This window comes from Schistocerca serialis, chromosome 4 (genome assembly GCF_023864345.2).
Source record: "Schistocerca serialis cubense isolate TAMUIC-IGC-003099 chromosome 4, iqSchSeri2.2, whole genome shotgun sequence".
Lineage (NCBI taxonomy): Eukaryota > Metazoa > Arthropoda > Insecta > Orthoptera > Acrididae > Schistocerca > Schistocerca serialis.
Genome location: NC_064641.1, coordinates 69197615 through 69215857, shown reverse-complemented (window position 1 = coordinate 69215857; position 18243 = coordinate 69197615). Strand labels below are relative to the sequence as shown.

The window sequence follows — 18243 nt, the reverse complement described above, 5'->3', positions numbered from 1 at the left end:
ACAAAACACTGTCTAATTCCGCAAAGATACTCTGCTTGCAGCCAGCGAGAGTCGTCGTCAGAGGTGACACACCAAGTTGCTACAACCGTTTACGCAGCGCGTCAACTTTGCAGCGATAAACTCGCTGTCTTAAAACTTATTTTTCCATTTAGAACTCAAATCTATTGCTTCCTGTCATAAACTTTTAACAAAAAAGTTAATTTTAGAGGAGCCCACCTAACCCCTGACTAACACTTTCTTAAATTGCTTAAAAATGCCACTATAGTTGTTCTTCCAAATTACTTAAAGCATTTGGGTTACTAGTTACTGCACCCGATTCTCTGCTTTGTTCTGATGCATCCACTTAATTTCGCGTGTCTGAGATTTGATTTTCTAATGTCTTAAATTTGTTGTGTACCTCTTTAAATCACACATTTATATTGTTTCTCATTGGATTATGTCATTTATTCAGTTCAGAATGTAGTTTCTTAGGGCTGGAAGAGACTTCTGAAGTACTCAAGCTACTAAATGGCATAAACATCTTTCAACAGCTCTTCTGTATTTTGTTTCTCTGATATAACAATTAAAAAGTTGGATGAACACATCTTTTCTTACTCACAAGGGATCCTCCCCATCGCAACCCCCCCCCCCCCCCCCCGTCCCCCCTCAGATTTAGTTATAAGTTGGCACAGTGGATAGGCCTTGAAAAACTGAACACAGATCAATCAAGAAAACAGGAAGAAATTGTGTGGAACTATGAAAAAAATAAGCAAAATATACAAACTGAGTAGTCCATGCGCAAAATAGGCAACGTCAAGGATAGTGTGAGCTCAGGAGCGCCGTGGTCCCGTGGTTAGTGTGAGCAGCTGCAGAACGAGAGGTCCTTGGTTCAAGTCTTCCCTCGAGTGTAAAGTTTAGTTTTTTATTTTCAGACCATTATTATCTGTCCGTCCATTGCGAGGTAACTGCGCCGTAGTATGGGGACGCTATACCTAAACAAACACACGACGTCAGTCGACTACAGCGCACCGAAGAGAGAGTATTCCTGCTAACGAGGCTCCCTGGCTGGAAGTCGACTGTTCGCTACTTTGGACGAGAGTGCATTAAATACGTGAGATGTATTCCGTGGGCAATAAGAATCCAGCAAATATAGCTCGCCACATCAATGACAAGGTCAATGAATATTTTCCGAACTGTAAGGAATCGGAAAGTTCCTTAAGGGATCGAATGATTGTTGAACATTTGTATGATTATTTCCTAGATTTGTTGATAAACAGTATGTATGGTGATGATGATACCTTGCTGACTGCTGCAGGGCTGTATGTACCAGATGATGAGATTGTTGACGATCCGTATGAAGAACACAAAGAGGAAATACTGCGACTTCAATCTGATGGTATTTCTTTGGGTTACATGAAGGAAATGCTCCAATACAGGTTACTGTCCAAACCAATTACAAGACGCAAATATAGATTATGCAGTGAAGTAATAAATTTAAGGAATTTAAAGGGATGGAGGAAAAAAGCACAATTAAATATTGCAAAGAAGTCATGGCACGAGGTGGAACCCGAAGACAGAAGTTCAGTGAACTAGAAAACCATGTATACCGACAATTTATTAAAGCCAGAAATGAATTGAGTGCAGTGCATGATACAGACCTACAGATTTGGGGATTGCATTATGCTAAACAAATCGGCCTGGACTTCAAGGCTTCATCTCATTGGCTTGTCACGTTCAAAAGAAAATACAAAATTACGAGCAGGAAGATTATGAAATATGTAAGCAAGAACTATGCGAATAAACTGGGTGTTCCAAGACATTTGTTACAGAAACTAACGTCAGATTCCAACAGTATGAAGATGCATATATTATCAACACAGATCAGTCCGGTTTTAACTATGAAATGAAATCGACCCGCAAGTTATCGTTAGTTGGAGAAGGCGACACAGAATGTACTGTAGACCAGCTGCATGCCACTTCACATAGTTATACCACACAATATGCTCTGAACAAAGCAGTATTTCTTTTACCTACATTTTATTTATGTTTGCAGGAAAAAAAATTGTGTATTTGGACTGCAAGTTCAGCAACAGGTGAATAGGGTACTTGCGCAAACGCCGAATGTCATTGCGAATTGCAGTGCGTCAGGAAAAATGGAGAAAAGACTCATGAAAGACTTTAACGAACGTGTAATTGCTCTTGACGCGGACAAAGATTTTGTCTTACTCCTTGACAGCTATACAGGACAGAAGGATCAGGCATTGTACAATTTTAGTGTGAGAGTAGACGTGATTACCATTCCTACATGTTGTACACCTCTTGTGCATCCATTAGATGTGTGTGATTTTCGGCAAGCGAAATACTTTGTGAAAAGATTCTATGATTTTACGAAGCTGCACAGGTACACAGAGCAGTATTGCTTATGCGATTGTGTGTCAATTATCGAAGTTCAGGCACTAACACATAGTCAACTTCGCTCTCCAAAATTCCAGGACATGTTCTGATATGCTTGGACATATGCAGGATTTGACAGTCTACACAAGGAAAAAATTTGAAAACATATGTTTTGACAGAGCACAGGGAAAACTGTACGACTGTGAAACTGTTGCATTCATTTGTTGCAATTTATGTGACAAATATATTTTCATCACTTTTTTGGGAGTGATTATCACATCCACAAGAAAACCTAAATCGGGCAAGGTAGAAGAATCTTTTTACCCATTCCTCAAGTGTACAAGTTAGGTGAGTCGACAACATATTCCTGTCATGTGATGCACATGCCGTCACCAGTGTGGTATAGAATATATCAGACGTGTTTTCCTGTGGAGGAATCGGTTGACCTATGACCTTGCGATCAAATGTTTTCGGCTCCCATTGGAGAGGCATGTCCTCTCATCTACTAATTGCACGGTTTTGCGGTGCAGTCGCAAAACACAAGTGAACAGAGATGTCAATGAACGGACAGATCATACCTTTGCGAAAATAAATAAAGTAAACTTTTCACTCAAGCGAAGACTTGAACCAAGGACCTCTCGTTCCAAAGCTGCTCACACTAACCACGGGACCACGGCGCTCCTGAGCTCATGCTATCCTTGATGTTGCCTATCTTGCACATGGACTACTCAGTTTGTATATTTTGCTATTTTTTTCATAGTTCCACACAACTTCTTCCTGTTTTCTCGAATGATCTGTGTTCAGTTTTTCAAGGCCTATCCAATGTGCCAACTTATAAATGAATCTGAGGGGGGTGCGATGGGGAGGTTCCCTTGTCAGTACATCAGAACATCTCCAAACAGGCTCTTAGAACAGAAAAGAATGAGAACAGAATAAAATTGAATGACATTTCTATCAAGTTTTCCTCAACTGTTTTCTTGGGCACTGCCCTGTCGGGACCATTTCTTGTTCTCTGGCTTCCAAAACACTGCCAAGTCACGACACCAAACCTTTCACAGCATGTGGAGACGCTCAATCGCTCGCATGCCTTGGTGACGTTCGGTGCTTGTGTGTGCTGCTCCAGTACTATACACCCATCAAACCAATGCACACACAGTGGAAGGTTCTTATCATACTACCTAAACAATGTTTTTACACTAACCCCTTTCATTGAAAGGAAGAAATGGAATGTGTTTTTTTTTTTCTTTTCTGTATGAACATGTCACGTCACACGATGATAAGGCATGCCAGAGGACAGGATTAACAGTTTCTTATATAAGTTTGGGGTGTAGTGTGAGGTGATAACCACAGAAGATGGACTTGAGGAAGGGAGGGAGAGTGACTACTGTGTCCTTTCTCCAGGTAACATCACCAGCAAGGATGACATTGTGGTGTATCATAATAATCTTGGAAGTGCTGCGCCTCTGCTGTTGCAATGATGTAAACTAGCATACAAGACGTGGGAAGTGATAAATGCAGCAAGAGGCTGGAAGTAGTGTCCTCAGAATCAATCCTTGAGGTTGAGAAGAAGTAGGTATTAGATGAGATATACGGATAGTACTGAGAATTCAATTCACGTCAGGTGAAGGGACTGGTGGAAGGTAATAATGCTCTAACAGAATGGCACTCCACACAGCCAATGAACCTAGAACAGGGAGTGTTGAACAGCACGCTAATGACAGAATGAACAGTTTATGTAAAAAACAGCTACCACTATGGAGAACTGGCATTTAAGGAACAAGTCACTACATGCCCACCTCAAGTGTTTCAGACTACACCAGGAGAATGTGAGGCACAGAAATGGAAAGATGCCTGTGAGAGTTCTTGACACTGCAACCATATTTTAAGAGTGCTGGGATGCAGCATTATATTCCATGTACCAACCACTAGTAGTTACTGCGAGCTGCTATGAGAGAGAACAACCTAATGGTATGGGCAATTGGGAGATGTGTGGCAGTGGTATATTATTGAATAGCACCAACTTCCGTCATTTCGGGCCCAACTTTTCATCTCCAACCTACCGCAACAGTAGCTGCAACTGTTAATATTACTTGTTCTTAGGTTTACTGGACGCACAATCATCTAGATTTGCTCCCTTCCCAAAATCTCATCTATCACAATAGTACTAGATAACCTAATCTCCTTATCTCTCTGGACGAGCTTTTAACATCACAGACAGGATGCATCAGTGCAGAGGAAATGCTTCACCATCTGCAGCAATACTGTAGTGATCACCACCACGGAGTTGTGGCAATAAGTGCTTCAGCCTCAGATACAATCTTGGTTTTGACTTTTGTTTGATGCAGGCTATATCTGTCTAAGGCAGATAACTGTCTGCTCACCTGAACCCATTTTACAACAAATACTGAATGGGTGAGTCACCATTTACGAGTAGTTTGCTAATTTCCAAGAACCTTTGGATAACAAAGTTGTACCCTCACTGCGAGCGATATATATTGTTCAGGCAGGGAGTCTTTGATATTGTTTGGTACATTGACAACAGAACATGGAATAACATTGTTTCCAAATTAAATCATGGGAGGAAGTAAGTGGTTCAATGTTTATTGATTATATCAAATGTACAACTATTATTAATAAACACTGATCCATCTACCTTCTCCCTTGATTTAGTTGAAAAAGATTGATTCCACTTACTCAGTGTGCCTCGACAGTCGGGCGAGGGCACGACTTCAATACCTAAGCCTTCTTGGACATCAACTGTAGTTCTTACGTATACAGTCAATGAAACCCCTGAAGGAATGTACTTACAAGGGGCGTTATAAGTAGTAAGACACTTTTTTTCTCAGCCAATTTCAGTTGAAAATAAATGTGGAATTTGTAGTGGGACATCATGGAATATTCCTGCTTCAGCCCCTACAGCTTGAGAGAGCTGTGACTGAGTTTCTTTTTTGGATAATCAGAGTACTGTAAATATTCACTGGTGCGTTCAGAATGTCTGCAGAGACCTGGCAGTGAAAAAAAGGCAGTGAGTCACAGAACAAGGCGTCTGTCATCATCGCAACAAGGCTGCGCAAATCTATTTTATCTCCTGTGTGTTGGCCAGCCACACAGACCATTGACTCCTGCAATGTTGAAACATGCAGACACACTCATTCGAGGTGACTGATGGATCACAATCAAACACATTGCTGCACAACTGTTCGTCTCTATTGGCAGTGCTGACACTCTTCCACTAGTAGGGATACACAAAGGTGTGTACCTGCTGGGTTCCTCCTTGCCTAAAAGAAGACCATAAAGAGCAATGGAGGATCATTTGTGAGGAACTGCTGATTGTGACAATTTTTTCTCAAACATTGTCACCAGCGATGAAACACAGTTTTATCACTTTGAAGCAGAAACAAAACAGCAGCACATGGAGTGGTGCCACACCATCTCTCCTCCAGTGAAGACGTTCAAACCTGTAACCTCACCCAGTAAAGTCGTGGCAACTGTCTTCTCAGACACTGAAGGGTTCTGTTTGATGTCCTCCCTCCTACTGCATCGATCAACTCTGAAGTGTATTGTGCTACTCTGGAAATGGAAGAAACGACTTCATCGTGTTCATCGGCACAAAAATATGAACATACTACTACTACTCCTCCTTGACAATGCAAGGCCTTGCACAAATCTGTGCATCTGAAAGGAGCTCACAAAACTTCAATGGACCGTTCTTCCTCATCTACCCTACAGTCTGGATCTTGCACCTTCTGACACCCAACTCTTTGACCTAATGATGTTTGCACTCCAAGGGAAGCAGTACATGTACGACAGGAAGGTTAATGATGCAGCGAGATGTTAGCTCTGATGTCAACCACTGTGGCCATCACCCTGAATGGAGATTATGTTGAAAAATAGGGTTTTGTAATCGAAAGAGTGGGGAATAATTTTTGTATTGGAATCCGAATAAAACCAGCCTCCTTTCAGAAAAAAATGTGTTGCATTACTTATTAAATGCACCCCTATCTCTCTAAATGTAAGATGTGCTTCCAAGTTAACTTCAGATGCATTGACAGTCTGCAATTTGGTGGACTGGATCTTCTGAAGATTAGGGCGGAGGAGATGCTGCTCCTTCACAGCCTCTTTCTCTTGGTGGCTGAAAACAAATGGCCGGTTAAGCAGGAATGTCACCATAGTCTGAAACCAGAAGCCTTAGAGAAGGGAAGCAGATGTAAGTTAGCAGTGCATACTTTCGTAAGAAGCTACAAGTGAACTGTGCCGACAAACAAGAACTGATTCCTGGGCGTCACAGTGGGGCAAGTTACCACAAATTTAACTTCGATTACAGCTGCTGGTGCTACAACACTGCTGAAGTACAGAAGCAGACTATATGAATGGTGACCAGGATTACCACTTTTCCACTCTGGTCTACTTCCTTGTCGTAAGTGATGAAGAGTGATGGCTTGGCTACAAGAGGTATTCCACACCAGTCATAGACATGAAATACACTACGCCATTTAGGTGCTACTACTGAACACCACCGGCTACAAGAGGTACTCCACACCAGTCATCGACATGAAATACGTCATTTCGGTGCTACTACTGAACACCACCGGCTACAAGAGGTACTCCACACCAGTCATCGACATGAAATACGCCATTTAGGTGCTACTACTGAACACCACCTTTGCTAGTAGTGGAACTACTGGCTGTGCCTAAAGACTGATGCCACTGGGTGCCAAATGGGTGCCTCCCAGTTGGGGGACTACTAGCTGGCTGAATTCTACAGACTTCAGGAAACCTGCTTGTGGTCCATGGTTCACACTTGGGCCTGATTAGCTGCTGCCTGCCTTGTGTGGATACACTCTACTACTACAGGCTTGCCCCTGCAGGCCAGTGACACTGTATCCTGTACCGAGGTCCTTTGTTCAACACGGCAGGATGGAGTGCTTTTCGCACTAAGTCATACACTTGCACAGAATTATTGTGTTGCAGCCAACATGGCTTTATACCACTAAGTGCCAAGATGTGGCATGCCTCTGTCTTGTTTATGTTCAAAGTTCTATGTACTTTACGACAGAAGATTGGCATGTCATTGAAATTCCTCAACTCTTTTATGCATATTGTATAGTACTCATGTGACACAGTGGTATAGGCATTGTATCATGTAGCTACCATTGTACAGTTTAATGGATCTCAGAATGGTAATAAATACTGCCAAAACTAGTAATCTGGTAATTGTGTTTACGCAGCGATCTTGGCAAATAAAATGGTTTTCAAAAGAAGACTACAAAACTGAATTAGGAATAACTGCAGTACTGGAGAACAGCACTTTTTTCATCACAGTGAACTGAATAGTTGACAGGTTATATGACTGGGATGTCATCGGATCTTGTACTGGAAATACACATTGCTCCTGATTATTCTTGTGCGGACTGTCTGCTTTACAGATTATTCATGAGTTAAAAGAGAAAATGAAGAAGAAGAAGCATTCAGGGACCGGACCTGCAGCATGTGATGACATGCCACTAGGGGGCGCAGTGGGTGCCCGAGCACATACAGATGTCAGCTGCCATAGCGGCAGCATCGCTACTACCCTTTCTAGTGTGTGCCACCACCTGCAACCAGCTACAAGACATCGTCTGGAATACATGTTTGAAAATATCTCAATCAGTCATGTTTTTTGATTATTCGTGCATCTTCTAACCCACATTACCTGAATAACTTTGAGTACTGTACATCACCATCTACATATACAATTTACAAGCTATTGCACAGTGCATGACTGAGCAGACTTTGTACCACTGTCACCTATTCCCTTCCTGTTCCGCTCACAAACTGAGTGAGGGAAAAATAATAGCTTACAAGTGTAAAAGCTACCAACAGCTGAGACAGCAGAATTTTTATAAAACACTGATTCTCTAACCTTCAACAGAATTTTGTGAAAAGATCATCTCCTTCCGTCTAAGGATTCTCATTTTAGCTCGCACAGCATTTCTGTAACACTTCCATGTGGCACAGACTTTAGTCTGTTCAAAATTACTTTAGGATTGACAATTAGAGAAAAGTTGTGGGGGTAAGGTTTAAGAGAAAGGCTCAACCTTTATTAATCTCACAAGACCTGCGGTCGCAGCAACCACCTGCAGTTGCCAGTCACCCCATAGATACTACACTACTTCCCATCTGCACTGTTCTGCAGTTCAAGGTGGGCTGCAGCCCTGTCGTACAGTTCGTTGCACACATAGATTTTGTTTTTAATTTCTTATATTTGTGATGTTATATTTTATCTGTTGTTAATATTATTTGTTACATGCTGTTGTGGTCTTCAGTCCAGAGACTGGTTTGATGCAGCTCTACATGCTACTCTATCCTGTGCAAGCTTCTTCATCTCCCAATACGTACTGCAACCCACATTCTTCCGAATCTGTTTAGTGTATTCATCTCTTGGTCTCCCTCTAAGATTTTTACCCTCTGCACTGCCCTCCAATACTAAATTGGTGATCCCTTGATGCCTCAGAATATTCCCTACTAACCTATCCCTTCTTCTTGTCAAGTTGTACCACAAATTTCTCTTCTCCCCAATTCTATTCAATACCTCCTCATTAGTTATGTGATCTACCCATGTAATCTTCAGCATTCTTCTGTAGCACCACATTTCGAAAGCTTCTATTCCCTTTTTGTCCACATTTCACTTCCATACACGGCTAGACTCCATACAAATACTTTCAGAAAAGACTTCTTGACACTTAAATCTATGATTGATTGATGTTAACAAATTTCTCTTCTTCAGAAACGGTTTCCTTGCCATTGCCAGTCTACATTTTATATCCTCTCTACTTCAACCATCATCAGTTATTTTGCTCCCCAAATAGCAAAACTCATTTACTACTTTAAGCGTCTCATCTCCTAATCTAATACCCTCAGCATCACCCAATTTAATTCGACTACATTCCATTATCCTCACTTTGCTTTTGTTGATGTTCATCTTATATCTTCCTTTCACGACACTGTCCATTCCGTTCAGCTGCTCTTCCAGGTCCTTTGCTGTCTCTGACAGAATTACAATGTCACTGGCGAACCCCAAAGTTTTTATTTCTTCTCCATGGATTTGAATTCCTACTCTGAATTTTTCTTTTGTTTCCTTTACTGCTTGCTCGATATACAGATTGAATAACATCGGGGAGAGGCTACAACCCTATCTCAATCCCTTCCCAACCACTGCTTCCTTTCGTGCCCCTCGATTCTTATAATTGCCATCTGGTTTCTGTACAAATTGTAAATAGCCTTTCGCTCCCTGTATTTTACCCCTGCCACCTTCAGAATTTGAAAGAGAGTATTCCAGTCAACATTGTCAAAAGCTTTTTCTACGTCTACAAATGCTTGAAAGGTAGGTTTGCCTTTCCTTTATCTATTTTCTAAGATAAGTCGTAGGGTCAGTATTGCCTCACGTGTTCCAACATTTCTACAGAACCCAAACTGATCTTCCCTGAGGTCGGCGTCTACCAGTTTTTCCATTCGTCTGAAAAGAATGTATGTTAGTATTTTGCAGCCATGGCTTATTAAACTGATAGTTTGGTAATTTTCACGTCTGTCAACCACTGCTTTCTTTGGGATAGGAATTATTATATTCTTCTTGAAGTCTGAGGGTATTTTGCCTGTCTCATACATCTTGCTCACCAGATGGTAGAGTTTTGTCAGGCTATCAGTAGTTCTAATGGAATGTTGTCTATTCCCGGGGCCTTGTTTTGCATTAGGTCTTACAGTGCTCTGTAAAACTCTTCACGTAGTATCATATCCCCCATTTCATCTTCATCTACATCCTCTTCCATTTCCATAATATTGTCCTCAAGAACATCACCCTTGTATAGACCCTCTATATACTCCTTCCACCTTTCTGCTTTCCCTTCTTTGCTTAGAACTGGGTTTCCATCTGAGCTCTTTATATATCAGTGAAGATAAATTGTTTGCATGTCATGGTTCATACCGTCAACCACTGTTCTTCATAATGCTAACACCCATTTTGTTGCTAACGAGGTGCCCACCATGTCAAAACATAAGGACAGAATTGGCTTCAGTGATGAAATGTGACAGTATGTAATATATTTAAAAAGGTGGAGTCTGTGAATCGGGTACCTTTCCATAAGCCACGATTACCCACACAGGAAATCTACAAACTGGCAAAAAGATACTGATATAAAATCATTAGCCTGCCACTTTGTTACTGCCATTTCCATGTGCAATAGAACTGTTGTGAAAATGCTACATTTCTGTCAACAATGAAACAAAATATATTGTCTGCAGTATAGGCACTCGGCAACCACACTGTTCAGGAAGTCACCTCTGAAGGTTGGAAGAAAGCTATCAATCATACATAGCACATCATGGAAAAATCATGCCAGAATGAAGTTATTTAAAAAAGTTAATTAGCTATAGGAAATGATTACAACATTAACAAGAGTAATATTAGTACATTTTTTCCCACTGAAATCACACAAAGAGACACAGGCGGATTCAGGTGAATGTGTTGTGTTCGGTGTAAGTACCTATAAAGCAAAATTATATTTTTGTGAATTTTTTAGTATCAATAGGAATGTTCTTATTAGCAACAGGTCCGAATGAAGTTCATCTCGGAAACTCTGCCCCCCCTCCCCCTCTTTCCCCTTTATTTTATTTAGTAAAAAGGAAGGAAGAAAGACGTCCCTCTCATTGTTTGTCTTACAACAGTAACAATACTGAAGTAGTGTACTTTGTATCACTATTCTTCTTTCTTCTAAACTTTTAAGTTTCCTCGCTTGGTTAACAGATATGATTTTTTTAATTTACAGGTAAGCAGAAAGTCAGTCAGGAAATGAAATAATAGGTTATTTATATAAATAGTGCTCTGTTTTTCAAAATGTAACCAAACAGGCGACAGCTGACTTTTCACATGGAATGCATCGTGTGTCACACTAACACAAATTATCCCGTTTAAAGAGCTCGAACAAAGTTCTGGTTTGGACGCAATGAAAATAATATATATCCTGAAATTTTCATTTGCAGAATGTGTTCACCTAACTTCAATAACAGAAAAGTTCGGTAATACAGTCAGAAAATGCAGTTTTGCAAACTTTAATGCCTTAAAAATTTGCTGCTACAAATAGACCTACAATGAAAACATGGCACTGTTTTTCCAGAAGATGACATGGTTTCCAGTTCAACCTCTGGTCCTCTGGATGAGAGTTTAATTGAATGTCGCATCCTGCACAGAGCACGTTTTATCTTACAACTTTGTACTAAACCTCCATGTGTTCCTGCCAAAGTGTCAATCCCAAAATAACTTAATAGACTATAGGCAGGGGGTCTACTTGAAAGCACAGTGATTTGTGTAACAAAATTTTTTTTATTGTATTCTCAGTCTCAGGTCACACAAACTGTATCATGACCAGTTAAGACTTCTTAGTATGTCTTCTTCATAAATTCTGTATAAAAAGTAAGGAAAAGGGTGATAGTAAAATACTATGAAGAATATGAATATATGTCTACCCTCATTGTTGGAATCAAACCCCACAGTTAATGATATAACAGTATAAAGTGTTAATTCTTACATGGTAAATGTAAGTTTAAATAAAATCATAATATAAAAATGATTGTGAGAGAAAGTCTTCTCAAAGTGGAAAAAAGTATGTAAGTTCTGTGTACCAAGCTCATAATCTTCACAACAAATAACATGAGAGACCACCACCAACCTGCACCACCACACAGGCACAACGGCTTGCCCGAGTGCTTCTACGTCCCCAGCAACAGGTTCTAGATGGCATTCGCAAATTCTGATCACTTTCTTCTTCAGTGTCATGTGCATCTGCACTTTAGCTTAGGGATTATTATTGGAATCAAATGTACAAAATATGAATATGGTTTTTAAACTAATAGAAAAGGGCAATAAGCATAACAACTGAAAACAGCAGTGGACTCGATGTAAATATATGTTCAACAAATAAAACTTTGACACTTGTAGCACAGTTATAAATATATTAATCATGCGAGTTTCGCACAGGAGAGACTAACTTGGAGAGCAGCATTAAACCAGTCTTCATGTTGAAGACACAACAACAACAATAACAACGTGATAAATGAAGAAAATTTAATGGCTGAAAAAGAAAAAATGAGAAAAGATAATAACCGGCTATTACACCTACTGGAAGCAAATAAAAAAACTAATGGTGGAATTAATATACACACTGATACAGTAAGCTAAGGCGGAGGTGAAGAAGAATGGGGAAAAAATGAATATCGCACCGAGCACTAGTCTGATCTCCATCATATTCTTACCATTAATACTGAAAAGCAAAATGATTTTAAGACACACTTACTCTGGAAGATGAACATTTGTTCCCTCACTCTCCCACGCAATTCCGTGTTTAAGTCAAGCACGGCGATTCTTTTCATTAACATATACATATACAGTAAACTGAAATTTATATATAAAATAAACAAACAATAATAAACGCCACAAATCGTGTCTGAAAACAAGAAGACAGTACATGATGATTCAGTCCGAAGTGTCAGAGTTTATTTTTTAAATTAATTTTTAGACAGTTTCCCCACAGGTCCTGTTCTAACTGTTCAAAGTAGTTTCCCTGAGATGCAGGAACTGTGTTTAAGAATTTTCAAGAAGTCCAGTTTCAGATCTAGGTAGTGTACTTCTAGTATATTTTTTTGTTACTTGGAGACTAATCTAATTTCATTTGCCAGGACCAGTTCAGAGCCTGCAATATTTCAAATATAATTTTCAAGTTGATATTGGAAACTTATGGCTGTAACAGACACCAGAGAACATTACAATGTTCAAAACAGCTGATGGTTAATTGCACTCTAACTGTCTCAAAATACTATAATGTGGGACTGACAATGTCTTTCTTATGTTCTGAGATTCCAACAATTTTATCATCCAGTGCATTGTTCATGTCAAATATATTAGTTAAGGTGGTATACAATTCCACTTTAGCATATCTTGTCTTCACAGATCTATTCTGTAATTGCATCTGCATCACACAATGTTCTTTTAAAATTTGACTTGTCAGAGTTGCTGACTTCTATACATATGATCTCTTTTTTAATGTTAACAGCTGCCACACTTACACTCTTTAACATATTGAAAGTAGGCTATATTAGCTTCCACAGAGAAGAGCCATGAGCATTATCTGATTATCTGTGTGTCCCAGTGCACAAAAACCATTGGTTTCATTGGTTATGAATATTCTCAGCTTATTACATCTGCACCTGGCTAAGCATCCACCCAACACATGAAATAAAACACAGATGTTCTGCAATGAAAATATATAGAAAAAAATCAAATAAATAAATAAACAAAAATAAAAGAAATGACTGGGGAAGGGAAATGACTAGACAGATGAACAGATGAGGTGGAAGTGAGGATAGGGAGGGGGAAGCGGAGGGGGGAGGAGGGGGGGAGAGGGAGGGAGGGAGGGAGGGGGAGGGGGAGGGGGAGGGGGAGAGGGAGAGGAAGAGGGAGGGGGAGGGGGAGGGGGAGAGGGAGAGGGGGAGAGGGAGAGGGAGAGAGGGAGAGAGGGAGAGGGAGAGAGGGAGAGAGAACCAATTTAAAATTCTTATGTTTGGGAAAGCAGATACTGAGTAGTTTCCCTGTTAGTATTTACAATAGGGGTGCAAACCATATTTTCTTCTTCATCCTTTGCAGAAGTATCATTTTCAGTGTTCTGTGTGTTGTTAGTGACTGCTTCTTCAGAAACCACATCCACTTTGCTGGCACGTTTCCTTCCATTGGTAACAGAAATCTCTTCACTTCTCGATTTCTGATCTAAATACTCTTTCACAGCATTTGGACAATTTAAATTGTCTGCAATCTCCCATGTGTCACTGCCTGAATCATATCCTTTCCAGCGAATTCTGTACTTTCTCACTCCCCTGATCACTTTCATGTCTACAATCTTTTCCACCTGCAAAATAACAAAAGCAACAAAACATAATGAAAGATTTTTCCCTATCTGCAACTAAATGTAACAGAAACAAAAATTAGTTCAAAGTAATCTTATTTAACTTTTTATTCAATAACTATTATAATTGTCACTGAGAAACCAAAGCTAGCTTCCTCAGAAAAGTAGATAAAGTTGGTGCATGTATAAACAGACCGAAAGAGGATTAAGGTTTAGCATCCTGTTGATAAGTTATTACAGGCAAAACAGAGAGCCATGTTCTCAAAGAAACAATCCCAGCAATCTTTTTCATGGCTTAAGTAAACCATGAAAATGTAAATTTTAATGGAACTGATGGGGATTAGAATTACAACTCCCGAATGAGATTCCAGTGTGTTAAACAACGTACCATATCACTCAACTGAAATTACAAATTGGAGAGAGAACTAGAAAATCTGTCGCGTTGGAAACAAACAGAAACACAAAATAATAAGCACTAATGAGTGAGATAAATTATAATCTAAAAGGAGTAATGACTCCAACAGCTCTAATCAGGCTGTGACTGCAAAAGAGATGGGCTGGGGCAATACAGCCAGTCTTTGAACAGAAGGTGTACTTAAACAGACTTTAAATAATATTTACATTAGGCTGCTGGGAGAATATGAACAAAATAATTCTATGAGAGGCCATGTCTGAGGTGTGACACTATTCACTAATGTTTCATTTCTGTCTGCAGAAGGGGCACTCTTTGATGCTGAAGCACTTAATTATGTAGAAGGCTCAAGAGGGCCTGAATTCTTTCTCTGTGTGATTACTGCAACCTACATTCTTTTGGCTGCTTACTGTGCCAAGCCTTTATGTTCCTCTGCAACTGAATTAGTTGGTCAAGTAAACTGTAAACACACACACACTAGAAATCCCTATCTAGTGTACCAAGATATCCTACCCACTATCCTTAGCACCCCTCCCACAGTGGTATTCTGCACCCACAGAACCTATACAATATTCTTGCCCATCTCTATACAATCGCTGCTCCCAACCCCTTGTCACATGGTTAATATCCCTGTAATAGACCTAGATTCAAAACCTGTCCCATATCTCTTCCCACCACTACCTACTCCAGTCGCAAGCATCACCTATCTAATCAAATGCAGGACTATCTGTGAAACCAATCATCTGATCTACAAGCTAAGCTGCAACCACTGTGCTGCATTCTATGTGGGAATGACAATGAACAAGCTGTCTGTCCGCATGAATGGTCACTGACAATCTGTGGCCATGAAACAACACACCATTGCTGAACAAGTTCACCCAACGCAATGTTCTTGATATCAATGACTGCTTCACAGCCTGTGCCATCTGGATCCTTACTACCAACACCAGGTTTTCAGAATTGTGCAGGTGGGAACTCTCACTGTTCCCGTAACCCTACTAGCCTAAACCTTTGTTAGTCATTGCCCTCATCCATCTCTATACAGCCCTCTATTCCACCAACACACCCACAGTCTTTTTACTGATCTCCTTTTCTGCTCCCCCCACCCCCACAATCTAACCTCCTAACTGCACCTAGCTACCCGACGATGGCCTTGTTGACTGAAAGCTCACTTTCTCGCAGTCTTTCTGTTGTGTGTACTGCAACTCAGCACCTACGCCATATGGTGAGTAGCAACTATTCTTTTCATAATATTGCATTAAATGTCTTATCATACTGTACGTTCATCTCTTTCAAAGTGAGCTAATATATAACAAGCAATAACTCAAAATATGCTGTTGTGGATTAGCACATTCTTTTGTCAGCCCTTCAATTGTTTCAAACCACACTTCTCCCCATTAGCAAATTTGATTCCTTCATGCCTTAGAATGCATTATTCCAACCAATCTCTTTTAGTCAAGCTGTGCCATAAATTTCTTTTTGCCTTGATTTGATTCAGTACCCAAGCTCTGCATCTTATCTTCCGAATTCTTCAGTAAGACCACATTTAAAAAGTTTTTCTCTGTATATCTGAACCGTTTATTACTCACATTTCACTCCTATACAAGGCCATGCTAAAGGCAAATATCTTCAGAAAGGACTTCCTAACACTTAAATTTATACAGTATTTGGTGTTCATTAATTTATCTTTCTCAGGAATGCTTCACTTGCTAATGCCAGTCAGTATTTCATATCCTCCGTATTTCGGATATCAGTTATTTTACTGTTTAAATAGCTACTTTAGTACTTCATTTAGTAATTAATTTCATCACCCAGGGTTGACAAGTTTCCCCAAGTGAAATTACCTGATTTCCAAAAAAGTTTTAGCATTTTTCCTTGATGAATTTAAAGATCTCAAGGGTAAGTTAAGACGTAAGTTGACATATCTGTCTTTACAGCTATGGTACAAGAAACAATAGTGCAAATGAACTATCTAAAAAAGAGTACTAACATTAATACCATTTACAACGAACTGTTTTTAGATGTAGAAAACGACCAAAAATGGGATGTGTGTTTCATAAAGATCGCTGATGTTATTTTATTTCAATAAAACGAAACACATTTTGTGACAAAAATATGCATTTCCTTGGACTTGCGTGACATTTAAAATATCTTCACTGATGTTAGAAATAACCTCATAAGGAAGTGAATTAAACAGGTAAGAATTGCATAAACCAACACTGTAGGCGACTGCCAATAAAATGTTGGTTCTACAATGTTCATTATTGTCAGTTGTTACCCACTACCTTATAGCCATTATTTTACATGTATTTTGTAATTTTTCTTTTGAGAAATATATGTGTACATATCGTACAAACTGCCAACGACTGATACAATTTTCATCTTCTTCTTATCGTCCATACTTTCTAACACAAAAACTACTTTTTAAGTGCCAAAATGTACTACAGCAAATAAAATGTCTATAAAACACCACACCGTACAATGTACTTGCGGTGAGACAGTTGCAATTCCTGAAAGCCATCACCCATGGCATCTGGCCTGCTGAGGAGCACCACAGTCCTGGGTACATGAAAATCTATGGCATTACGCCATACACAAACAGACCCGGCCCGCAGGCAGATTGGTGAGACTAAATCTAATGGGCAGGGCCTGCATATTAGCGGAAACCGAGTGGTTTCAGATCAGCAGGCACGATCCATTACAGATAGCAGCAGAAAAGGCCTGCGGTTTTGGCCCATTGTGGAAATCCACTTGTGTGGCCATGGCCAGCTATTCAAGAGCCACAGACAGCATGTTGATGAAATGACACACAGTGATCAATCAATGCAAAAGATGAAATCAAACAATGGAAAATCCAGGATGGAATGTAACAATACCCGAGAAGGAAAGTTGCTACTCACCATATAGTAGAGATGCTGAGTCGCAATAGACAACGAAAAGATTCACAGAACTGTAGCTTTTGGCCATTAAGGCCTTCGTCAGCAGTACACACACACACACACACACACACACACACACACACACACACACACTAGAACACATGTCTACAGTCTGAAACTACACTTTCAGTTCTCTGAGACTGCAGACGTGTGTGCTAGTTGTGTGTGTGTGTGTGTGTGTGTGTGTACTGCTGACAAAGGCCTTAATGGCCGAAAGCAACAGTTGTGTGAATCTTTTTGTTGTGCTTGTCGCAACTCAGCATCTCCACTATATCGTGAGTAGCAGCTTTCCTTCTCGAGTATTGTTACATGCAAAAGATAATTTGTTCAAATACTCTGAGAATCAATAATAATGAGGATAGGCAGCAACTCATCATAAAGGTGATTGCTGAGGCACAGACAGGCATGTAGAAAAGACAATCACACTATCACAACTAAATATTCAGCCATGACTTTTGTCAGAAAATGGAAGTACACACACACACACACACACACACACACACACACACACACACACATTCACACAATCACTCTGACACAACCCATGCACACATGACCCCAGTCTCTGGTCGCTGCATCTACAGTCTCTGAG

At 40.0% G+C, this 18243-nt stretch overlaps 1 protein-coding gene across 4 annotated transcripts in view; it reads right to left on the bottom strand.

Moving 5' to 3' along the window:
- Positions 1–18243, bottom strand: part of LOC126473940 (heterochromatin protein 1-like) — a 154047-nt gene that overhangs the window by 61967 nt on the left and 73837 nt on the right. For 2 of the 4 annotated variants that reach the window (XM_050101302.1, XM_050101300.1), the window contains exon 2: positions 14004–14303. The exons of 1 other annotated variant lie outside the window; for it this stretch is intronic. In XM_050101302.1, coding sequence (XP_049957259.1) covers positions 14004–14303 — 300 coding nt within the window. The remainder of the gene's footprint in view (positions 1–14003; positions 14304–18243) is intronic. One more of the 4 variants, XM_050101301.1, reaches the window with a different exon arrangement.